This window comes from Clinocottus analis, unplaced genomic scaffold (assembly GCF_023055335.1).
Source record: "Clinocottus analis isolate CAN_PGR_092001 unplaced genomic scaffold, fCliAna1.0.p SCAF_12, whole genome shotgun sequence".
Lineage (NCBI taxonomy): Eukaryota > Metazoa > Chordata > Actinopteri > Perciformes > Cottidae > Clinocottus > Clinocottus analis.
The window spans coordinates 8,058,887-8,084,420 of record NW_027175843.1 but is presented as its reverse complement, the minus strand read 5'-3'; the positions used below and the strand labels follow the sequence as shown (position 1 = coordinate 8,084,420).

Here is a 25,534-nt window from a genome sequence, read left to right as displayed (position 1 = left end):
CCTCATGACTACATCACAAACATCTGCCTCATCAATTTGTACCTCTACAAAGACGTTTTGAATCTTCTAATTTTAAACAGCCGTCTATTTGTTTAAGAAAGCAGCGATATTGTAAACTGTTCCACAGTTCATGTAAACATGCTCCGTGTAGTCGCAGTGGTTCACAAGTTGATCACAAGTTGATCTGGTTGCTCTTTGCCGTTTAAATGCGGCCGCTGACTGTGTTGTTCATGATTTCATTATAAACCTACAACATTACCTGATTTCTTTTCCACCCAATGATATGAGGTTGAATCCCATAAATTTAACTTATTCATAACTTTCATTTTTCCTGTACTACAGAGTTCATTTTCTTGACAGATAGTTGTACAAAACAGACTCCAAAGTCATTATGTGTTATTTTCACCAACTTTATTTCAAAGGAATGGCAATTTTCTGACTTCCTATTTCAACAAATAAACAACAAGCGGCATTTTAACTTGCATGGACTCCTTCCCTGAAAAGACTAAACCAGAGACTTTATACGAGAAGGTTCGACATTGAGTTGCAGAATTAAACAATACGGGATTCACAAAGACAGCGTTCTCTCAATATACTCAACAACTGCTGTAACGACGACACCAATAGACGCTTTCGGGCGAAAGTCGCCAGTTAACAGGGCCACCTGTTAATCCGTAACACCGGAAACAACAGATCAAATCGTTTTATAAATGTAGAACGTTGTTTGTGGTCCTTTTGTTGTTCAGACCTACAATGAATATATGTTAACTAGATGATGACTAACAGACGAACAGTTAAAATATATAACTTGAGTTTAATCTGTGATAATTTTCACTCTACTATGAAACTCCGGCAGCGCAGTCCAATCAAATAACTGATGAACAGTGAGGGGGCTTGTCCAGCGTTAAAACCCTTCCTAGTGACTTCTCGATCATGACTCCTCCGAGATCCCTCCTCGCTCTTCAGAGAAAAATAAGAGCTTTGTGACGGTCGTAAATATGGCGACACAGAACAACTTCCAATTTACTGCATCTGTAAATCGGACTTTTAAACATTTCAATTTCAAACAAACTGTGAATTTGTTCATTTGTTTTCCATGTTTCTAACTCAAGTGGGATTTCAAAGACATATTTCAAGGACTCATCGACAAAGAAACGTCTATCAACTATAAATGTAAATACACTTTTATTGTCACACATTGTATTGTTCACATGTAGTGAAATGAAAGGTATCCTAAGATTAGGAGGAGTGGACAATGACAACCTGGTGCCTTGCTCAAGAGTACCACGGCAAAACCAAGTCCCTGTGACCGAGCTATACTGCCATCCCAAAGATGGATCCAGTATATGTATGTAATGCAGTACTCCGGGTACCTTGGGTCACCTCGGTACGTCTCTGCAGCTGTGAGCTCAATAGACCTTCTACCTCTGCGGAAGCTGTAAGCAAGTTTTTTTGCACAAGTATAAACTAGACTAATCACAAGTCATTAAATTCTGCCCATTCTCTGTCCTACTTTCTATACTACGAGGAACATAAATTACAATATTTCACACGTAATAAACAATTAGCAAAGATTTGCATATTTTGTATCGTACAATGACACTAGTTCAGCACTTGTCCTCATTCTCCAGTGAAGGTTGGGTTGGCCACAGTGGTGGTGGCATTCTGGAACAGCGGGTTGTCAGCCTGGCAACACAGAAATCACAAGGATTAGTTCATTTTCATCTATCTTTGCCTTTCAAACGAACAGAATTAACTGTTGAATTGATGTTCTTTTTTTCTTTTTCTTTACTTGTTTCATCATGCCTAATACTAATTTCTGTCATTTTCATTGAACGTGTTGTAACTCTTTACATTGTTAATTCTGTACAAATGATTTCCATTGCTTCTATCCATCTGGGGAGTGGGATCCTCCTCTGTTGTTTTCCTGAAGGGTTCTTCCCTTTTTCTCCTCTTAAAAGTTGTTCAGGGAGTTTTTCCTGATTTGATGTGAGGTCCAGGGACAGATGATGGCATATGTGTAGAGATTGCAAAGCCCTCTGAGTCAGATTTGTGTTTTGGGCTGTACAAAATAATGTAATTTTATTTAATTGAATGAAAGCTCTCGTGATTATTTCTAGATTTAACTTTTGTTGGCAGTGATAATAAAAAATAACATTCAATTAAATTATCTCACCTCTGCCCACTTGCATTTCTTCCTTTCATTTTCAAATTTCCTGAACTCTTTCAGGTCCTTCATGTAGATAAGTAGTTTGATCAGCATCAGCAACAAGATGCCAATGAGAGCCACAGACGCAAGGGAGCCTCCAATGATAGCTGTGACGTTTGGTGGTTCTGGACAGTCTGGAGGAAGAGGTTTGAAAACAGAAAGTTTTATCCAAAATGCCCTAGTCGCACCACAATGGTCTGTCTGACTCTAACTGGACCATGATTTTTCTAAATGAACATCATGCTGTATTGAAGAAGATTTGAAACAGGAGATTGAGACATAAACTCATGTTTACAATGTTTACTGAGGGAATACATCAAGAGAGAAGAGTCATTTATACAACCAGAGGAATCGCCCCCTGGTGGTCAGGAGAGAGAATGCAGCTTTAACACATGAAGCATAGACTTTTATACAACCAAAGGAGCCGCCCCCTTCACTTCACTCTTCTTCATTCATTCAGAACCAGAGGCTGTAATTAGTCAGTGTCAGGCCGTGTGTTTTTTCGACCCAGGCCTCAGGTGGGAGAGGGAAGGGGGGGGGGGGGGTGTCCCAGGAGTGTCAGACCGGTCGACTCTACACGGTGCGCTGCCCACTACACGGCGCGCTGCCCACTACACAGCGCCACAACCATGTGGTTGCGGAGATAATTTAGGTGCCCTTAAAAAAATGTAGGCGCTGGGGGCTTGGGCTGCATCACAGCTGCGTCATTAACAGACATTGCATTTGTCCAAATTAACAACTATTCACATTTAGTTATTACAAAATAATACAACAAATGGCAGCACTGAAACACTGCATAGTGTACACAAGACATCTCTGGCACAGCGACGCCCCAGTCCTGGCTCGACCAGAAGCAACAACAGCGCTGTGGCTTGTTTATGATTAAATACGACTGCAGGTGTAAAAAAAAGTAACACAACCAGCATTTCACTCACCACATGCCCGTAACCCTCTATGCGAAAGGCATCATCAGTAAATCCACCAGCAAGTCTATTTCTCTGGCTGAAACCTGAGATTCTATGTAATTCTATGTTCAAGGTAGAAGCTAGGGGTTTCTAGTAGCTTCTTTCCTGCCCCACTGACCAATCACAACGCATGTTAACGGTCACACTGGGCCACTGACCAATCACACGTCCGCACCATTTTGCAGGCGCTGCACGAAAAAGAAAGAACACACCCGGCTTGTCAAAGTAAAGATCTGATTTGTTGAAGTCCATGACAATCAACGATCACGTCAGCTTCATGTGTACTTTAATCTGCAAAGGCCTACTTAAACTGCTTTGCTGATATAGCGACACAGCAGAAAACAATCTGATTGATAAAACACCTTAAAACCAGTTGCACTAAAAGCAGTGCTGCAGGCTGAAGGCTGAAAGCAGAGCAACAGAGGAAGACAGGAGCTGTACAATGACAAAATAAGCTGATTGGGAAAAATAATTATAATACATGTAGTGTTTTTGTGGAAAAACAATGAAATTATAAAATAGCTATAACTTTGTGATTCTGTTTAGGCCAGCAGAGAAGGCTTAGCAGGCCCTGACAGCCCACCACTGTAATTTGTAAATGTTTGCGTTGACATAATCAACATCATACCTGCTTAGGTAGCCTACAGCTCTAAAAAGTATAACTCCGGTTTAATGTTTCTATATAGCAGAACCACTAAAAACTGAAATGAAACAAATAAATTGTTCATAAATGTAAGAGTTTGACAAGTCTGAGGAGTTTTCTGTATTTCATCAACAGCTTACCTCTCTGGTTCAGAATTTCAGCTTTGTAGTTATCCTCTCCGACCAACTGGTCCAGATTAAATTTGATCCAGCAGCTGTCTGAGCCTTTTTGATGGCACTTCTTATTTTGTATGGTGGACTGATCTACCATCTCATGATAAATACTGCTGCAAGCCAAACTGCAGTTTTTTTTAAAGGGACCTGAGTCAAAGCCAAGGCATTCAATGCAGTTCCTGAAAGCAAGGTTAATAGCAACAGTTAAGACAGGTCAGTAGTGGAGCTACTGTCGATGTATGAGTCATTTTTGTAATTTGTTGAGTCAGACATTCAATAACAATGTGACAGTAAAAGTTAAGTAGATGTTTGGACTTCTTACAGTTTGGTTTGGCAAGGGTCAGCGCAGCCAAGGCATGTCTGGCATCGTGGATTCTGGTATCCTTCTATACACTCACAGCGGTTACACTTGCAGGTCCCTCTGCCATAGCACACAGTGTTGTTCAGGGTACGGCAGCCCTCCTCAGACACCCGACACTGACAGGCTGAGCCCTCGTAGCCTCCATGGCATTCACATTTGCCACAGTTGCACTTACCATTCCCTACAAGTTGTGAGGAACAGAGGTAAGTAAGAGTGCAATGCTTGCTTTAAATCACACATTTGTCTGGACCACATATCCTGCATTCCCTCTGAGCAATGGTTGTAGACAACCTTAGGAATTATTATTATTATTATTATTATAAATAATAATAATAATAATAATAATGATATGTATGAATGAATATGTAGAATGGCGCCAGTGTGAATGAAGTTGTTAGAGTGATCGTAAGTTGATATGTATATATGTATGTTAAGAAGACAGTTTAAATCAGTAGTGGACTAATAATAACCTGCGGTATGCAGTGCGTGGCTGATCTGTGTTTTCAGTGTTGTCAGTGAAATATTCTTTCAAAAAATATGCACGCCTGGATCTCCTGTGTCCCAGTGCGCAACACATACTGCTAGAGAGATACAGATATCCTCATCACATTACTACGTAACTAAAGCCAAATACAGACATATCACAAATGATACAACAGTCTATGGAAATCTAACATGGAACTGTAAACCCAAATCTATGCTTTAGTTTCGACAAATCTCTTTGATCGAGCATGAATCCAGTTTTCACAGCAAGGTTCCCTGAAAGATGATGGCATGAATGTCAAATTAATAAATATACTAATTCCTTTGTCCTTGTGTTCCATGTGGTTGTGCATTTATTAAAACTTTGCCAGCCAATCTCTCTCAGCCAGAGAGCAGAAAATCCTCAGCAAAATCTCAATGAAGTGAGTGAAACTGAGAGCTGCAAGAGTTACTTTTCTGCTAAATACACATTATGATGAATAATGTAAATATTTAGCAGCGTATACACTGTTTGTCTCGTCCCACTCATACATTACAAAATGTCCCCCTCACAGCATATCTTAGTATGTTATGTGTTTATGTTTTAACAAATATCAGGGGCAGCCTCGTGGCCCTGTAATGAGTGCAGATGATTAGAAAACAACTGAAACTCTACCTCCACATAGTTTATTCAGGAACTTTTCACAGTGTTCGTCATCACATTGGCAGAAGTCCCCATGGTAACTGCTTCCACTTTCTGTGGTGTGGCAGTTGCACCTGCCACAGACACAGTCTCCTCGACCCTCACAATCGGTGCCATTCTCCCTCTGACAGGACGCTCGCAGGGCGTGCTCGTCTTTATTGCCAATGGAGCACTCGCAGAACTGACCAATGGAGCCTTCACTGCAGCTGCAGAAGGAGACGTTACAAAGAGCGATAAAACCTCAAAAGATGTTCCTGAGAGAATCTAAACAAGTGTGATTGGTCAAGCTACTCACACCTTCTTGCTCCTGCCAGAGTTTACTTATCAGGAGAATAAAGGTCATTTTACATGTCTGACCAAATACTTGATGCTCACTCATTTTTGTGAAGACCAACTACTGTACTAACACTGTGCAAAGCTTACGTGCATATTCCACAGCTGACTTGTCCCTTGCCATTGCAGTGTGGATGGCTTCTGCTCTGAGGGTCTTCACAATGACACTCACAATCTGTAGATATGGTCACTGTCAATGTGTCTTTAATGCCCAGTGGTCTTATAATGAAAGACGTGTCCTCCATGCATGAGGTTGCTGTCACTGTGACATCAAATGAAATCTGGGGAGGGCAGTTAGAATTGAGGGTACATGTATTGAAAAAATGTAAATGAAACACACTCAAAATGAGATTGTACAACAGCAGCATCATTGTCATTAGCAGCGGTGTGTAGCTGTTACTCTTCGGTCTCGTTGCACAGCTAACAGTGCTTTGTTTAATGCCACTGTGCAGTAGCAGGATTCAAAGATCTGGGAACCAGGTAATGACATAATGGAATAGAACTACATGCACTTGTAAAATGAACATCCCCATTAAAAAAGTACATGTAAAAGTACTGACCTCCTGTCCCACTCGTACATTGTTACAAACCCCTTCATTGTCCCCTGGGGATCCGGCATGATCACACTTCGGGGTGTAGACAACTCGGACATTATCAGGCAGATTGTCATGGGTCAGAGTTACTTTGGAGGACAATCTCTGTCGTAGATTATACATTCCAGAGTGTTGTGAGAAACAGACACAAATATAACATACATTTAAACATATTGCTCACAAGGGACAAGGTCACACATACACAAAGGAAGGTATCAAAATGTGTCAAAGGAACAACTTACATTGTAGGCGCTCTCAATCAATTGGACAACATTTTTAGAATCTGATGTCAGAACTCCCACCTCGGATTTTGGAATCATTTTAGAAAGTTGCTGGATAAAACACAAGGTCAAATGTAAAATCCATCAGAGTAAAAGATATAATGTCTGCTCTATGAACAAATAAAAAGGTGTACAGAAATAAAAGGTTAATTTACCTTGTACACAGTTTTCACATTTTGTGTCACTGCAAATATTGGCTGAATATTGTTTTTCTCCAGCTGCATAGCTAATTGTCCAACAGATGGGTAGTCCTAAACAAGACCTCAGAGAAATCAGGGACATTGTGTACACTAAATTTCTATGCTAAACTTCTTACATGCTAAATTCAAGAAAAACGTTGTCTTTTGGAATCAGTGTGGCATAATACATGGTGATGGATAGTTACAATGTAATATCTCCGCCAGGATGAGTGAGTGAGTGAGTGAGTGAGTGAGTGAGTGAGTGAGTGAGCGAGCGAGCGTGTGTGTGTGTTTAAGAGGGGGGGGGGGGGAGAGGGGAGCATAAATCTTCGTAGATTACAATGAAGATGCTGTGTTCGATGTGCAAGTAAAACGCCTGTGGGACACTCTTTCAGTCCTAGACGGGGTGGTTGGTTAGTATTGATTTAATCACTTATTACAGTGCGCATTGCCGACACACCTGGCGGGGATCTGCACCTTTCATTAGAAAGGTTAGAACATCACAGTTCATTAGAACTGTGATGAGAACATTCCAATGATCCCCACACTTCGTTTTGTTATTTCATACATACCATCTTAATGCTGTTGGTGTAAAGGTTATTTTCCATGTAGCACTTTTCATCGTTGGGTTCCAGGATGCCGGCTAGTCTTCCATCCCCGGCCATGTGGAATCCAGCATCAGTGGTCAGCACGATCAGCCGAGTGCTGCTGTTCCTCCAACCGATTTTGTTCTAAACAACAATATGTCTTATGAATCCTTTGGCAAGAAAACTTAATAAAAATAATAATACATTTAATTTATATGCCGCTTTTCGTGGTACAAAACATTTTTGAAATCATCATATAACCTATACAATAAAAGCAGATAAATAAAAACAATAAGAACATAGAGCACACAATCACACATTATAAGCAATTATGAAGAGTTGGGTTTTGATTTGAGTTTTGAATATGGGAAGGTCGGTGCAGTCATGGATGAGTTTGGGGAGAGAGTTACAGACAAAGGGGGCGCTATGGAGAAGGCTTTGTCACCCCATGTCTGGTGCTTGATCCTATGGGGACAAGAGGTTGGCATCAGAGGAGCGGAGCTGATAGGATGGAGTGTGGTGGTAGAGCAGGTCGGTGAGGTAGGGGGGGCCTGATTGTGGAGGGCTTTGTGAGTGAAGAGAAGGATTTTGTATTGATTCTGGTGATTTGTTTTTACATGATGTTTAAAGGAGGCGTTGCTGTCAAACCTGACTCAGAGGTTGTGGATGTGGGGGGAGGGAGACAGAGTGGAGTTTTCGATGGTGAAGAAGAAGTTGTGATTGGTTTTAATGAGGGATTTGGGACCAATGATGACTAAGTCAGAGTTTCAGAAAATTGGTTTGCATCCATGATTTAATGTCAGTGAGGCAGTCGGTCAGAGTGGAGTGAGTAGCAGTGGTGATGGCCTTTGTGGAGATGTAGAGCTGGACACAACAGTGGTAGAGGAGACCATGTTGGCGTATATTGGGTTTGATTTGTGCAGCAACGACGCATTTCAGTATTATTTGACAAGAAGGGGAGATTTGAGATGTGCCGGAAATTGATTGCTGTAAATTATGTCAATTTTTGTTTTGAAAACTAAAAGAAAAGAGTTGTGTTTGTCAACTGTAAAGAATTTGGAGATGTTGTCCCAGGGTTTGAAGCCTGTTTATTGTGCAGAAGAGAGCCTTTGGGTTAGAGGAGACAGAGTGTATGCGGTGTGAATAGTAGGTGGACCGGGTTGAAATGAGAGCATCTTTGTGCTGTTGGAGGTATTCAGAGTGGGCTTGGAGATGGACTGTTAAACCTGTTTTCTTGCTGAGTCTTTCAAGCTGTCGCTTACGGGATTTCATGATGTGGAGTTCAGGAGTATACCAGGGAGATGAGTGTGTGAATGAGACCGTTTTGATTTTAATAGGAGCCAGCTGATCAAGACAGGAGGAGAGTGTGTTGTTGTAGTAGTTTACAAGATCAGAGGGATCCTCAGACAGCGGGACAAGGGAGACAGATATTGTACTGGCAAGAGAGGTTAAAAAAGTAATGGGGGAGATAGTTTTGAGATTTCTAAAGGATATATTGCGCTTGGCTTTTTTTTTTTTTTTTTTGACCTCTAGAACTTGGGGCGCCCCTCTTGGAGTTATAGTTGACTCTGATCTTTGTCTAAGTAAGCACATAAAAGCAGTGACAATATTAGCTTTTCATTACAAATAATCAAACTTCAGGACCTTATGTAAAAAACACATCCACGCTATTAGGTTGATAACTTGCAAGCATATTCAGAGAGGGTTTTCCAAAACGACTATCAAAAAGCACTTGCTCCCTGTCCGCCACAGTCCCTTGATCTGGACTTCACTCTTGGCCTACAGATTCTTGACAGTGGATGTGTCGATGCTTGTTTCCTGTAAACCAGTCCCCAAAATCAGATCTAGAACTTTCTGCTGCTATATTCAACACTGCCTTCACCTCATTAGTGTATCTGGCTCGTCCTGCAAGTGAGCTGTTGAATAATTATAATAACCCATGTTCCTCCATCTTAGATGAAAAAAAACATTTAGTCACATCTAGATGCTCGGGATTAATAAAAAATTTAGTGAAAAGGTCGCTAGGTGGAGTGGATGTGGACATCATGGATGATTTCTTTATCAATTGAAATAACATTTTCCAAATCATTTGACAGATTACCTAAACAAAGTAAAGGTGAAATAATGATGGTTATAATCAATATTTTAGTTCATTGGCCCCTTACTTCTCCCTGAAGTGAAATTAACTGAGTGAAAACTTTATGTAAACAGATAATAGCATAATTTGTACACAAAAAGGCAATAATGCACATTACCTTGCAATGTTTAATGTTGCAATACTCACCATATGTTTACAATCGTAAAATAATATCTTATCGTGGAATTTTGTTCCACATTGTGAGCTGTGTTATTGCTTCTAAAAATTTTAAAAAGATTATGTGTTTAGTATGAACACAAGCAGAGAATGGTGTGGTAATGGTGTGACACTGCTACTAAAATAGGCCCAAACAGAAGGTTTCATTTATTTTCTATTAGAAAATAGGAGTTATTTATTTGGTGGAGTCCTTACCCCACATACGGCAGCCTGCATCATGGCATCCAGACTGCCTTCTGGAGAGTCCAGGTTCCCAGAAATGAACTGCTCGGTCACTTTGCTTTTGAACTCCTTCACACTTGGTGTCATGCTGAGCACATGTTTGTAGCCAAAGGCCGCCTGGCACTGCTGGTCATTCTCATCACACGGCTTCAGCAGCTTCTCCTTGTTGGTGTTGGTGTAAGGAAGGACGGTCTTATCAACAAACGCACCAAACCCTGTAGAAATGGATATTACTGTTTACTTACATGGTAACACAGTGTTTCAGACCATTGAGTTGCATTAAGAATTTACACACTTAAATACAAAAATACATAGAATTATAATACAACCTGTACATGTAAATAATTTGTTCAAATGGGTTACTAACAAAATACAAACGTTAAGTAAAAGAGAGGAAGAAAAGGGAATAATATAGAATATATTTCTTTTGTCAGACACCTAGTGTTAATTAAAATTAAATCAGATTGTGGCTCATAACTACTCAATTAACCAGCAATCACTATAAAGCATCTGTAAAAAAAAAAATGAAGTCAACGAGGAAGTGCCAAAAGCTATTATTATAATTATTAATTATTATAATTCAGGCCGCTGCTCCACCCTGCAGGTAACAAGACACACGTCTGCCTCACATGCAGAGCACAACGCATCCGTTACTGAAGATGTTAAAAGAACTACTGTCAACAAGTTCAGACACCGGAGGTTGCAGGCTAGGTCAAACAACTTCCCCTGAAGCAGTTAAATTCAATGCTAAATTGTGGTCCATCTTAATGGTAAAGTGGGCCTGGTTTTCCCTTGCCCATAATGATATGCCGGACGAACTCTCACCAGCCAACTACTGCCAGGTTCACTTCCTTGAACCTGGCAGTAGTTGGCTGCCAGGTGTCCTCCTCTGATTCCGACAGTACACCCTGGCTAGAAGTAGTGGCATCAACTAAAGTCACCTGCTAATAGAAGGTAAGCCCTGGATCCATCCTCTTTGGAGATTAGTGAGTAGAGAAGTTGTGCCAAGTGTATATGACGGTAATTTGGAATGGCAAACACTCTTTGTTGCTCTGTTGGAACCTCAATGGCAGACTTGGATAAAAAACCTCAAACAGTGGACAATTCCAACCAACCCTTAGAAACATCATTAATGTAATGGCATCACAATAGGACTTTGGAAGGCCACACCCAAGAGTTTACTGGATGAGACAGTCGGAGGAGTTGGTGGATGTACCAAGAGGGGGAGATGCCACAATGTTATGTCCCAATACAAACAGAACAGAAACAGAAAAACATTTATTACCAAGTATGTTTGTACATACAAGGAATTTGTCCTGGTGGAAGGTGAGTAACATTTAACATTTATTGATAAAGATAAAATAGAGTGCAATAAAAAGGGAGGATGAATATTTACAACTGGGTCTACTGAGAATTATTTACAATTAGAACTATGTAATATAAAATATCAAGTAAAAATAATTTAAGATAAAATTAAATTTCTTCAGCTTTACGTGCTGCTTCCAGTCAAACAGGAAGTCTGTGATCCACTTGCTGGTGGAGTTGGCACATGCAGCTGGGAGAGCTTGTCATGCAGCAGGGACGGACAAAGAGATCAAGTGAGTAAAAAGTTCACAATATTTGTGACAACCTAGAAAGAGCCTACAGTGGAGTCTCCCTAGCAACAATCACAAGGCATTTATGAGGGCAAGGTCAATGCTGTACCTACAACGGTGTGCAGCTCAATTTACTTTTATTTCTTCTCTCCAGGGAGCTATTACTCTGGAATGAATTGGCTTGAGACGACTCAGCTACAATTTGTGCCACTACAAACCAAGAGTGGAGTCAACCGAACAACAGGAATTAGCGCCCCGGATTTCTTCTGCAATAACCGGACACCTGGCTAACACTGCCAGTCGAGGAAGCAGGAAGACAAGGATGAGTTCAGGATGAGCCGCGACCACTTGCCGAGTCTACGCAAAACACGCACCGGCCTTGACAACATCTTTTTCTGGCACGTACGCCTCGTATAAACTAAGCTTTGCTTTGCAGAGTGAAGGGTCGAGATCCAGCCATGCAACCTATACTTCTAAATCCTCAACATTAATAACAAGCTCCAACACTTTCTGAACATGTGTTCGAGGAGAGAAAGAAAAAGTATTGGTAATCACTGCTCCATCTGATCAAGGAAGCCTTTTTGTCTATTGGAGATAATTAGTCTAGTACGTTGTTGCTGTATTATAAAGTGTTTTCAAACAATAGATATTAGTATTTAAGATGATTCAAATGATCAGAATTAGATCATAATCAAATTACCTATTTGAGCATATTCTGTGATTTTATTCAAAGCTGCAAGAAGAGCTTGTCCCAGTTCTTTGACATGTTCCAGGTCATCTTTCATGGAGTAAGACAGGTCCATCAGATAGTAGAGATCAACTGGATAACCCACAGCTCTCTTAAAGGACACACTGAATGTGGTAGAACCCCCTGAAAACACAAAAAGAAAAAGAAAAAACACAAATACTACCACGCTCATATATGCATATAAAAGTTCAGTGACAGTAAATGTATACAATTCTCAAATCAAATATGATTGTAGATGATATTATAGCTGACATGTAACTGCTCTGGTTTTAAACTGCATTGCTCCAGTCCAAGTTGAGTATTAACTGAGTTCACTAACCAGATCGCAGTCTCAGACTAATCTTCTGTGGACTCAGCTGTACCGGCTCCTGTTGGTTGAACGACGTGGACAGAGCATCTCCCTGGACAATTGTTAGATGGTTCTTTGGGGAGATGATTTCTTCCCTCTTGCAGCCTCTCCTTATCAGATTTGTTTGTGTGTCACAGCGTACGGCATCCTGCTCACCTGCTTTGGTGAAATTCTGTGGTAATGCAACAACACAAATAAAGTTAAGAAATGTATTCTTAAGATTTATTTAATTAACTCATTTGTGTCTGCATACAATGTTGTAACATTAGAAATAAGTTAATATTTTTAAAAAAAAACGTTAACTTTTTCATGATTTATTTGAAGGCTGTATATGCTTTACAAAGTGTTAATGAATGACATTGAAAGGCCAGCATTGCCTCAAAGCCAGAAGAAGTCTCAGTTATATCTTCTCAAGCGAAAAGGAAAATAGACAAAACACTGTGGTAAAGAACATTAATATGATAGTGATGTGGGGCCCATGCCCGTAAGTGGCACGAGTGTTACATAGTTTGGTGGCACATTCATATTGTTGATTATGCTAGCTATGACTAGCTCATTAGCTAGCCAGCAAGCAAGCTGGTCACTAATTAGAGTTCCTGGGACCGGCACCGGCACGTGGCAACTTAGTTGTAAATTGACCAATCCAGGTGATATCTATATACTCATAATCAATCATATGTATGTGCCAGCAAACTATACAACACTCTTAGCACTCATGCCACTTACGGGTATTGCCTCACGTCACCTGGCCGGAGTTCTTTCTGGCTCTGAAAACACGTTTACGCTCTCGGACCCAGTGCGTCCCACGGTGATGATGCGTCCATCCATGTATCATATATATTACTTGATTTACAAATGGTGAATCCATCATTTATAAAGTATGAAAACCCAGTCATAAACGCATAATAGTCAAGCGTATTAATCAAAAATAAAACATGTATTACTATGTTTATGAATTGCATACTAATGAGTTACTAATAACTGTTCATGTTGGAACTTTATATATGATGAATAAGTGTTTACTCATGCTTTACTAATGCCAAATAGTGTGTAGTTATTATATAGTGCTACATTCTTTTTTCCCTGTATGTGTTATTACGTGTTAGTATTGAACAAAATTTGCAGTGGCAATCAGGGTTATCCCTGGGGATGATTGGATGTCTGTCCAGTCAGAGGCGGGACCTTAGTTCAAACCAAGTTATTATAGGTGTAGTTCTGTCTTAAACCTAACATGTAGCAAAGCAGTGTACAGCCACCAGTGAAAAAAATCTAAATAAGAATATGATTTTGGCTTGGTTTGGAAATGAGTTGATAAAGTTTGGAAGCTTTGATAATTTTTGTACCACTCTGTTGTGTTGTGATAGGTAAATCACAGGGATGTAAGAACGAGTAAGATACAATAATATTAGTATTTAAAGTAGATTAATATTAGTCTGACGTGTGTGTGCCCACGTATATACTTCAGTTCCACTTGAGCCACCTAAGTCAGTCCAGTCTGGACACCACTCATGTAAACTCCATGTAGGTCACATGTTGCATGACGTCTTACCAGCTGTTGGCACCACACACAGTATTTTCCGGATTGGATGCAGTCCCCACAGGAGTTGATCACAGACTTCGAGCAAACTTCCTCTTGTTGACTCAACTCTGCAAAGAAAAACGCAAACTCAAGGCAAAGTCTGAACAAACTCACACACTCTTTATGGTTTGTTTAGTTATTTAGTTAGAGTAATAGTGTGTTCCACCTTTATCATCACGTAAATACATATTTGTGGAATAGTCATGCTGTTCCACTTAATTATGCACTTGAATGAATGCTGACTATCTCTGCTGTCAAGAATTACAAAATCCTTCAATATTAACTATATAGTGTTGATCATAGATATTAATTCAATTATTAGAGTTTCAAATTGGCAGTTTAGTATACTTTATAAAAATATATGAGACTACATTAAATGACTATAATTCTCTCTTTTTTTTAAAAAAAGTTGGTGCCAAGAGGTGACTGATTTTAATTGATCATATTATTCAATATAATTCTGAATTATTTGATAACTAATTACTTTTGATCACTAATTCAATGCTTTTTGTATCGTCATCTATCAATAATGTAATTCATTAAAATATAAATAATTATCTTTAATATCTGTTAACTAGATGTGTGTCCCCAATATCATACAATTGATAAAATCACTGACATCATCTTTTTTTTTAATGGCATAAAAGTAGCATTCACCCCATTAATTCATTAAATTCACAGTAAAAATATGTGTTATTTGTCATTATCTTTTGTGCCTTACACAAAGGCCAAGGACAGAAGGAGATGAGATGGCCTTCATTGTTCTGTGAGATGCTGTTTAGTTTCAGGGCCAGATAACATGTCTCGACAGTCTGTATAAAATATGGCTGCTCGGGCCTTCGGTCCTTTGCTCAATCGCATCTCATTCATTCAGCTGTGCTGTGAATCCAGCTGCAGATGTTTTAATTCAACTTAAAGAAAGACAAACCTTTACTTTGTAATTTCTGCCCTTGCGCCCCAATTACAAAAAAGAGTTACATACATTTAGTAAGTATCATACTTCTGCAAACGTACCGTTTCTTCCCATCAGCAGGAGAAGAAGAAACAGGAACCAATCCATTTCCTGATGACAAAAAGCTAAAGTTAAAAAATCTTTTTATATATAAACAAGACTTGTTTTGATGCAATGTATAAGATCTGGATGTAACAGAGTTAATGATTCCACTTGTCGTCACTGTTCTTTACTAAAATGTGTTGTTAGTCCGCCACAGAAACTAACGTGCTGTGAGACATTAGAGCCCCGCCCCTTCTGGGCCCCTGCGTACTTGAGCGGTGTACCACGTGTGCTCTGTCCAGTCGGCAACACATTTTCTCTGTGGTAGGTGGATCTGTATTGAGCTCTGTTGTACAAGCTAAATAACTGTATATTTGTTCATATAATTTACTATGTGTGACTGTCTTTAAAGATGATCTATGTTTATTTTGTTAGTACCAGAGGTATGACCACAAGGTGGGCTATGAGAAGCTGATGTGTTTTTGTTGTTTTGCTAGGCCCTTACCATCTTGTCATCTCCAAGTCACGAATCTACTGGGGAATAAACGGCTGGTGAAGCCAATGCAACTTCAAGTGTGCTTTCCTTTACTAAAAAAAATAATTACACAACGCAAAAGAGAGTACACAACTGCTACATGGACACCTTCAAACCAATGGTTGTCAACATGTTACCTTTAATACTGGGTCCATACAGTCTAGATGTATGTAATGTACAAAAAAAACGACCAACAAACAGCAGGATGTCATGATAACACGTAGACCTTATAATCTTCAAGTGTAGTTTATGTTAGCCATCTGTGTGTCTGATGGGACACTAACTGGGACTTTACAGAGTACACTCTGAATGTTTGTTGAGTGAAATTTTTCCAATGGTACATCATTGGATTTATTGCACAAGTGGCAGAAATGAGAAAACAACTTGGACCTTTTGTTTTTATCTAGAAGCCTGATCAGATCTCTGAACATATTAAAATAATTTAAAATAGCAATGACAAAAATTTGATCTCTTGAAATGTCACATTTTTTCATAAAATACAACAAATAATATGTTGTTTATAGGTTATTGCATTTGATATGGGATGTTTGTATTCCAGAGAAAAACAGTGGAGCAGTGGCAGGTTGCCAACAAAGGGTGCTGTGCTGCCTGACCGTCACTTTGGTTACACTGTGATGGTTCTGTAACTTTGTTTCATCGCTCTTTATCATTTGTTCCAGTTTCTGCAATTAATAGCCAGCCAGCCAATTGATCAGATTAAAAGTTTGCGCTAAAAACACAAATCTTACTGGAATGGCACTTTCACTTTTACTACTATCAATGGACATTTGCATGAAAGTAATTTGAAAATTGTGCAGAGTGCTTATCAAGCAACAACCCTGAACATGTGTTTTGAATAGAGCCCAACAGTGCACAGGAAGATCCATCTCAGCTGATTTTGTAAGTACTGATGCTGTAAGTAGCCTTCTGATAGAGGTAAAAACAAGGTCACTAACTGTGGCCATATGGACGTCAATTCAGATATTCTAAAACTCTAAATTGCAGAAATAGAATTTATGAATTTGCTGCATTGCTGAGTTGTTTAGGATTTTAAAATGAGAAGTTGGTGCACTTTCACAATTGACAATACAATGGCTTAATCAAAAAACAATAACCATATGTTGTGTTGTGTTAAAGTATCAAAGGTCTTGATATGTGTCCACCAGCTGTCAGAGCTCACTCACAACTTGTTTCCTGTCCACTAAAGACTTAGGTTGAGACCATTTAAGGTAAAAGGGAACCAAGTGTTGTGTTATCAGTATACATTTCCGCTTTCCACTCATAAGAAGGCAGAATATATCTATCTTTATGTATGGCCATTTCCGTCTTTGTTAACTCTGCTGCTGCTTCTTGTGGTTAAAATGACAAGTTGACACTGAGTACAACACCATCTCCATGTACACATTTCTAAATGAGATTATGGTGCATGATGTAGTCCAATACAACACTGCTAACTATTGTCTCAGAAATGAGCATAGTTTTGAATCAACACATTTGTGACACAGTTACATTACTGTGTTCAGCCATGAATACAATGTACACTTTTCATATAACTCAGAAAAAATGATCTGGATACTGACACCACCTGTATTAAAGCTGTATCTCAATGGAATGACACATATTTTGACACGTGGACTAAATAATGACATCATAAAACATGCAACATTTGTTCAATGAAATGATTCGAACCAGCTGAACTACAGCAAACCTCGAGTGTGGGCAGTTAACAGAAGGATGGAGCCTTGCTGAAGAGAACCAGACGTACTGAAGTTGCACACAGGAAACCACTTCATGGCCATATTGAATTCGCCCTGACTTCAGTCACATTTTAATCAAATGAAAAGGTCTGCTGTACACATTTTGAGTGGAGAGCCTCCACAAAGACTCACTTTTAGATTCAGAAATTCGGCTGAGAATACTTTTCTTGGATCTAGTCCAATGTGTCTGCCAGTAGTTGATTCACTTCCTCTCAGAAAACAAGAAGCTTGTCCTTCTTGTTCAACTATAAATTCCCAGTGGTGTTAAAATGTACACATTTTTAAATGGTATATAGTAGATGTCATTGACTTGATATTATATGATATAAAATATAGTTCTTCACAACTTGTTTGATGGTGTCAAATACAGTTTACTTAGTCTTTCATTAGCCTGTGTTTGAAACACAACAGTATTTCATGGAAAAATTTCAAAAAGAAACCGTGAGAAGGGTTATAAGAGTCAATTCAAAATATGTTATAAAAGTAAACTTACCAGTGACAGGAAGACGTGTGTGGTTGATAGCTGCGTTGACAGAGAGACTACGCCTACATGACAGGAAGTGTGATGCAAACATAGACTGGGTTCAAGAAAACAGGAAGTGGTGTGTCACAGAGGAGGCCACACATTAAATTAAATTAAAAATACATGGCACATTATATAGATAGATAGATAGATAGATAGATAGATAGATAGATAGATAGATAGATAGATAGATAGATAGATAGATAGATAGATAGATAGATAGATAGATAGATAGATAGTATTGTGGAAAATTTCTTTGTGGTTCAGGAGAAGAGTCTAAGTTCTCAATCAATATAAAAATGAACAGAGTTCTAGACGGATCAGCATATGTCTCTTCATTTATTTAGACTTGCAAGAGAACAAAGCTTCACAGACACAAATCCAGTGACCTGTGAAGAAGTCTTCAACGTTAACATGTTAGACACGGTATTTTATAGGAACTTAAGCGTCTCTCCTATTGGTCCAAGATGACCACATAAGAAGTGAAGAGAAGGCGTGAATACATTAGTATATAGGTTTTAACAAAAAAGGTATTAGAATGCATACAACATCATGCATAGGTCTAATGTCATTACCAAATAAGAATAAAAATGAAGCAAGTAGCATCTTTGGAAGAAGACGTAATATCTTTAGAGAAGGCCAACAGCCAAGGGAGTCATGTATACATTTAAAAATTCTGTGTACCCGTAGTACCACAACAGCGTCTGAATGAAGCCGCTATTAGCGCTCCTTCCGGGTGACCGGCAGCAGTTTGATTTAGCACCTCCAGGACGGCGGTGACGAGCGGACCATCTCAACGCTGATTGGCTGACGCAACTATGACTCACGCGTTTTTGCAGCCGGAGTTGGGAAATTTCAACTCGCGCGTCGACAACTCGCGCGTCAACCCGAGTTCGCTCCGTGACCTGCGGGCTGTTCGTGCAGCTTCTACGCGTTTGACGCGCTGCCCTCTGGAAAATACGCGTCTACGCAGCTTCGACGCGGCTGTGCATTGACGACATCTTGACGCGTTCGGTGTGACCGACCCTCTCCCTCCGCCAGGAGCGCTCCTTGCTTTCACTTTTGATTCGAGTCCTTCCTTCGGAGCCGCAGCTGCTTTGTGTGTTCTCACTTTAAAACAGTCGACAGGAAAATAAAGCAGCAAAGAAGTACAGAACAGGTAATAATCGGTTCATCGTTCATATTGGCTCAATTAACTGGCGTAAGTTTACTTAGTTTACCGACTTTCTCTTTCGAAACCGTCAGATCATGGCTGACATCTGCAGGAACCGCCCGGCTAATGGGAAGGTAAGGATCGTATGCTCGTTACTTTTCGGTGGAGAACTGAGTGATCCAGCGACGTGATTCGCATTACCATTAGTAATGAATGTAACAGAGCTATTGCTTCTCATGGGCAGGAGGACGGGGGTCTGCAGGAGGAAGCCAGAGCCCTTGAGGAGGCCAGGAAGGAGCTGGAGATTTGGAAGGTAAATGTTCACTTCCGGACTGTTTGTACTTGACCCTCTGGAACTTGTCAAGCTTTGTACAGAAAACTGTTTTTACTTCGTACCTTAGCCTAATGTAATTCTAAAGTTACTTGTTAACTTAGCCTTATGTAGGCCTAAAGTTACTTTGGAACTTAGCCGTATGTAGACCGAGAGTTACTTTGGAACTTAACATAAAGTAGGCCTGGAGTTACTTTATACAGAAAACAGCTTTTACTTAGTAACATCGCCCAATGTCGGCTTGTTCAAAATTACCAATTGATGTAGGCAGCTATATTTTATATTAATAACAAATATGATATATTTAGCCTAGATGGGCGCTTCAACAAGAAATGTTGTTCATTGCTATTTATTGTATCAAGAGTATATTGTTGACTTTTACCTGTCAGTGTTCTGAGTAGGATGAGAGGAGATGTTATGCATCTTATTACAGGGGTACAACACTATGAAGGTCGATTTGTGTCTTTTTTTACCCGAGCAAATTTCTTGTTTGTAAGTAAATTATATGAAAAATCTTTGCTCTGAAAAAAAAGGGAAAACAATTGCTCAAAAATAAAAATAATAATAACGTGCTCTCAAGAAAAAAAAGTGCTCATAATTCAAAAACCTTTGCTCTAAAAAAAATGCTCTAAAAAAAAAATACATTCTCTCAAAAAAAATACGCTCTCGAAAAAAAAAACCTGCTCGCTCAAAATTAAAAACCTGCTTGCTCAAAAAAAGCCTGTGCTCTCGTGCTGAATGAGCGAGGGGTTTCTATTGGTGGGTTTGACTGGGTTCTTTGCCAGCTACACTACGCTAACGGGAGGTTACGGTGACAAGAGCATGGAGATAAGTTGAGCGTAGTGTAGCTGGCGAAGAACACCAGCTACACTAAGTTTTTAACAACTCTATATATATATATATATATATTAGTGGCAAGGCCTTCTTTGCTGAAACAGAATCCCAAAGTTTCTTTTTTTCATAATTAAAAGTTATATCTATTTCATAACGTAATTGTTTCATGCAAATACACAACATATATTATACTTATTTTTCACTATTAGATTGTCTTTTTGGCTGTCAAAACCGAGAAGCTAGAATCTCAGGAATTACTGATGACCCCTTTCCCACAAAGGTTTATGTGCGTCTAGTGAGTGAAATGCTGATTATGTTACTGTTTTTTGTTTTTTTTTCACATTTGCAGTCGTATTTAATCATAAACTAGCCACAGGGTTGTTGTTACTGCTGCACCTGGGGGTGCTAATGCTTCTCCCCGCGACCTCTCCTTGGCGAGGGAAGAGGTTGCTGCCGGTGCAGCTGTGCTACAATGTCATGTCTGCACTGTGCAGGTTCAGTGTGGCGGTTTTGTTGATAGATTTGGACAACATGCATTTTTGTCGACCTGACGGGTTGTGCTCTCCCCTTGCTGTGCTGCCCGGTGCATTTCCTCCACTGTAGTGTGCAAATTGTTGATCAGACAATACCTAATCCCTCCGTCATCAAGTATGTTTATATGGACATGAATATCTGGGTATTCATATCCTTTCAAATTCAGGGGTTAGTTTTCTCTCGTTCCTCTAGTGGAATCGATTCATGCAGATACTGTAGTGTCCAGTTTTACACATCTCTCGCTCAGATTTCAGCATCCATTACACAATTTAGGTGAATAGAATTTGGTTTCCGTTGATGGAATAAAACAATTAGCTGGAGATGGAACTACTTTCTTATGTTAGATACAGCCTCTATGCAAACTGTCCACAGTTCTCTCATTGTCTCTCTGAACTTTTCCGTTTCTTTAAGACTAAAGCAGAGAAAGCTGATGATGTGAAAGCCAGGCTGATCTTGGAGAAACTGGAGGAAGATGAAGCCAAGGCAAAGGCCCAGCAGGAGATGTTGGCTTACCTTAAAAAGCAAGAGGAGTGTCAGAAAGAATTCACTCAAAGCATGAACACAGTGAAGGTACAGTTACTGTCATCTCTGTAACACTTACAGAATTACAAGGGACTCACTGCTTGTTTTCTCTTGATCCTCTCACATAGGATGAACTCCTGAAGCTTGGTGGACGCAGACAGGATTTGCTGAACAAACTGAAGAAATGTCAAGCTGCGCTCGAGGCTAAGAGGGCCGAGTCCAGAAAACTAAAGCAGAAATTCAAGGTGGGAATGAAGTCAGTCATCTATAATGGGACAACCCCAATCTGCCACCGCATATCAGCAACAGAATACAACATCATAATAATATAACAAGACATTGGCATATAACTAAATACAAACTATAACAACTGTACTTTATGTAATTATTGTTGTGTAATGCATTGCAGATCTACGCCCAGATTCCAGACACAGAAGTGGAGTTCAGGGCTCAGAGTAAAGAGGAGAGGGGCGACAGCAGTCAACAAATCAGAGGAGTGTTTGCCATCAGCCAGAGACCTACTGTGCTCCTGCAGGGAGGACAGGCACTCATCACCTTTGAAGAAGAGAAGGGTACACTTTTGTGTGATACACTAAAATATGAGAAGTATCTGGCTTATTATCTCTCTTTTCTTATATTTAGATATAATTAAACCTCATAGTAATGAGTCTTAACAATCTGTGCTATGGGCTAACTGGCTGTGTCAAATTCGCTCACAACAGCCAGCAGGGTGGGCTGCTGTTTTGGACATGTATTAAGAGTGCTTTTCATCTATCAAGAGTGCTTTTCACACAGTAGTAGACTCAAGCTACCTCCACACCGATGGCTTTTCCTTTTAAAAAGCATACATTTGGCTACATCAACACCTAATATGAAGATTTTGGAAAACCACCGTGTTTTAGTTTGAGGACTCGTGGCTTGCCTTTTAGTCTGGACAGGCAGAAACTGGATTGGCTCTTATCTGTCCTGGTTTGCAGCTTTGGGAGGAAAATGGGCACAAAAGGAGAACTTTCCTTTTCTCATCAATGCTTATTTTGTTCTGCACAACTATCGTGAGGGACAGAGATTGTGTAAAGGAACTGCATAAATGCTCTCCAGTATGACCAAATTCAGGCGTGTTAGTATAGACCACTGGTTCTCAAACTCACGCCCCACTTTGGTGGAAGAAACAAAATTGTAACAATAGTGGCATGGACTTAATAGTCCATGCTGAATTTGTATTGAAATAACTTTTTGTGACAATTGCAATCACTTTTAAGTAAACCGGATTGCTCCAGCAGAGAAACCTATTCATGTGGATGTAGCCTGACTGAAGACTATGTTTCTGTCCTCCAGTGGCGTCTCAGATCCTGAAGATTGCCCAGTGCTCTGTGTCCTGTGAGAACATCAGTTTGGATGTGAAGCCCAAAAGAATAACCATGGATCCTGCTGTTAAGTTTGAAGTATGTCTTGTCTTCCACTTTCACATCGACACATGCACATGCAGTGATACCAGTCCTTGAAGACGGCACACACTGTAAAATAGTAAATTTGGTCCAGAATTTTGACAGATTCAATTCTGTTATACCAAATTTTTCTGAGAAAAGCTGTAATAGTAATGTAACTAATAATAGCTGCAGTGGATATAATATAGTAAAAGCAGTAATATTTACATCTGAATATTAAACTAATATTTCCTCACATGAAGATTTTGGCTGTACTTGAAGCAGCAGAGTGTTAACTAGCTCATCAGCACATCCATTTGAATAGGCTGACAAAATATACTACAAGTGTAGCTCCGCTTATTTCCCAGCATCCTCACAGAACGGTGGTGCATGCTGTACATGTGGTCTGTAAGTATTTCTGTTATCGTTTGGGCCGTAGATCCACCTCAATGTGTCCAGAAAGGAGCTCAAGGTTTCCAACATCCCCACTTGCATGCCAGAAGAAAGAATAAAGGAGCGGCTGGAGATGAGTTTCTCCAGGCCCAGCAGAGGAGGAGGAGAGGTGGACGGTGTAGAGTACGACAGGAACACTGGGACAGGACAGGTCACCTTCCTCCACCCTGGAGGTACAAATCTCTGGGCCAGAGTTGCAGAGCAAACGGGTCTTAGTGCATTTGTGTCCTCAGCACCTGATTTACTGACAGAAGCTCATTGGCTTCTGGACTGAAACTCCAGACATTTAAATAAAATGACAATATTCAAATGTCCAGGGCTGATTTGATCATGAATGCAACAAGACTTCAGAACAGTTTTGTAGACTGGGAGCAGGTTGGAGACCGGCTGCATGCCACACTATCATTGAGTGGAATGCAGCCCTCATGTCTCTTCAGATGAATTATGGCTATTTTTATCGTTGGTAACTACAGCAACCTTAGATGAAGTGTGTTTGTTCATTGATGCTTCTGGTTTCTGTATAGGGACATGCAGCAATATGCTTACGCCGAATATTCAGTTTGAATTCAGATCCAACAGCTGTTCACATTTCTCCAGCTGTTAGTCATCTCCTTTCATGGTGTGTGTGTGTGTGTGTGTGTGTGTGTGTGTGTGTGTGTGTGTGCGTGTGCGTGTGTGCGTGTGTGCATGTGCGTGCGTGTAGTTGCTGAGAGCCTGGCCCTGAAAGGGAGGTACCATGTGGATCTTGAGTCTGAAGTGAACGTGCAGGTTGGACCCACATTCAATCACCAGCTGTGCAAGTTCCAGGTGAGATCCAAAACATGTCCTCGTTATATGCAGCATATTATTGTCTGTATTCCACTGATGATTGGAGCTGAACCTGCTGTGATGCTCTGCTAAAGTTTCTACAAAATATTTGACATTTTACTGACAAACTAAACGTATGTTCACCATCATGTGTTAAATATTAACTTTTTGTTTATTGATGGTGTTTAATACACCAGTGATTTCCAAAGACCCACCAGCGCGTCACTCCATAATTTGCTATTGAGGGAGGGTCTGAAGTGTCAATCAAGAGGTCTCAGACACCCCCGAGATGCCCTGTATTTCGCCCACAGGGCTTAACTTTTCACAATGACATAAGGTTATGTGGACATGGCAGTAAAACTGCACAAAGGCTCCTCCTGATTCAGAGATGAGGCTTGTTGGGTCGTGGCGGTTTGTCGAACATCCACCTGTAATATCTGTGATTGGCATAAACAGCCCTACCTTGTAGTATCTAATTCTGATCAACAGGTCAGTGGTCCCATCAATAACCATCTGCTGGCGATTTAATTTCAGACCTTCTGTGGCTCTCTGAAGCGTACCATTCTCCTGGATGACATCGAATACAAGGACGATGAGGAGGACCTGCTGGACCACCTGGAGATCCACTTCCAGAAGCCTAGCAACTACGGCGGTGAGATAGAGAGCATCCAGTACACCTCCAGGGGAAAGGCTTTGCAGGCCTTTTTCTGTGAGGACTCTTCTCCTACAGCTGCAACATGAGCGCCTCATGTTACGTTTGAATTAGAAAACCATATCTGTGATGTATGAATATGATATGGAAATGTGATTTATTTTCTGTCCTGCTGAGAATCAGAGGAGAAGATTTATTGATTTCATCGGCCAAGCCCTGAATAATGTATGATTTTCTTGACAAGGGTATAGAGGACTGTCAACAGTGGGCTACAATCACTGGGATCACATATTTTCCTAAAAAAGGTGTTGGATTCAATGTTACACAGTTCTGGAGCAACTTGTTGATTCTTTTCCCTTCAGTGTTCACAAGTACGCAAATGCAAGCTACAGATGAGGCAGTGGGCTCAGTGATTGTCTGAGTAGTGTGAGTGACACTGGACTTCCTGTTTTAGGCGAAAGCTTAAGATGGTTTACTTCTGTCAGTCTGTTCTTATTAAAAGACCTGAATGCCAAATCAACCACATGAGTCGTGTTTTCTTACCGAGACGGGATCCATCAAACATGGCTCAATGTATGGCTGGAGGGCTGCTTCTCACAGTAACAATGTGCCTCCGGACTGAATGACCTTTCTGTCCGTCCTTCTGAATTCAGTTTGATTTTAAAATATCCAACCAGTTGTGGCCCAAACCTGTTATCCAGTGCTCCCTCAGAATATGG

At 40.2% G+C, this 25,534-nt stretch overlaps 2 protein-coding genes across 2 annotated transcripts; one reads left to right on the top strand and one right to left on the bottom strand.

The window, feature by feature from the left end:
• Positions 1 to 389: 389 nt before the first annotated feature.
• Positions 390 to 18,115, bottom strand: itgb2 (integrin, beta 2). Its single transcript, XM_068572465.1, has 16 exons — positions 18,076 to 18,115; positions 15,311 to 15,359; positions 14,267 to 14,364; positions 12,688 to 12,889; positions 12,321 to 12,491; positions 9,999 to 10,240; positions 7,475 to 7,633; positions 6,879 to 6,974; positions 6,685 to 6,774; positions 6,410 to 6,547; positions 5,940 to 6,130; positions 5,490 to 5,722; positions 4,313 to 4,532; positions 3,958 to 4,169; positions 2,177 to 2,343; positions 390 to 1,686 (listed from the first exon to the last, which is right to left on the bottom strand). The coding sequence occupies exons 2-16, from the start codon at positions 15,354 to 15,356 to the stop codon at positions 1,621 to 1,623; spliced, it is 2,331 nt and encodes a 776-aa protein (XP_068428566.1). The 5' UTR covers positions 15,357 to 15,359; positions 18,076 to 18,115; the 3' UTR covers positions 390 to 1,620.
• Positions 18,116 to 18,888: 773 nt separating this feature from the next.
• nmi (N-myc (and STAT) interactor) lies at positions 18,889 to 25,327 on the top strand. Its single transcript, XM_068572637.1, has 10 exons — positions 18,889 to 19,264; positions 19,351 to 19,392; positions 19,503 to 19,571; positions 21,369 to 21,527; positions 21,608 to 21,724; positions 21,889 to 22,051; positions 22,815 to 22,921; positions 23,343 to 23,529; positions 24,060 to 24,163; positions 24,698 to 25,327. Exons 2-10 carry the CDS (start codon positions 19,354 to 19,356, stop codon positions 24,902 to 24,904), a joined length of 1,152 nt encoding a protein of 383 aa, XP_068428738.1. The 5' UTR covers positions 18,889 to 19,264; positions 19,351 to 19,353; the 3' UTR covers positions 24,905 to 25,327.
• The last annotated feature ends 207 nt before the right edge of the window (positions 25,328 to 25,534 follow it).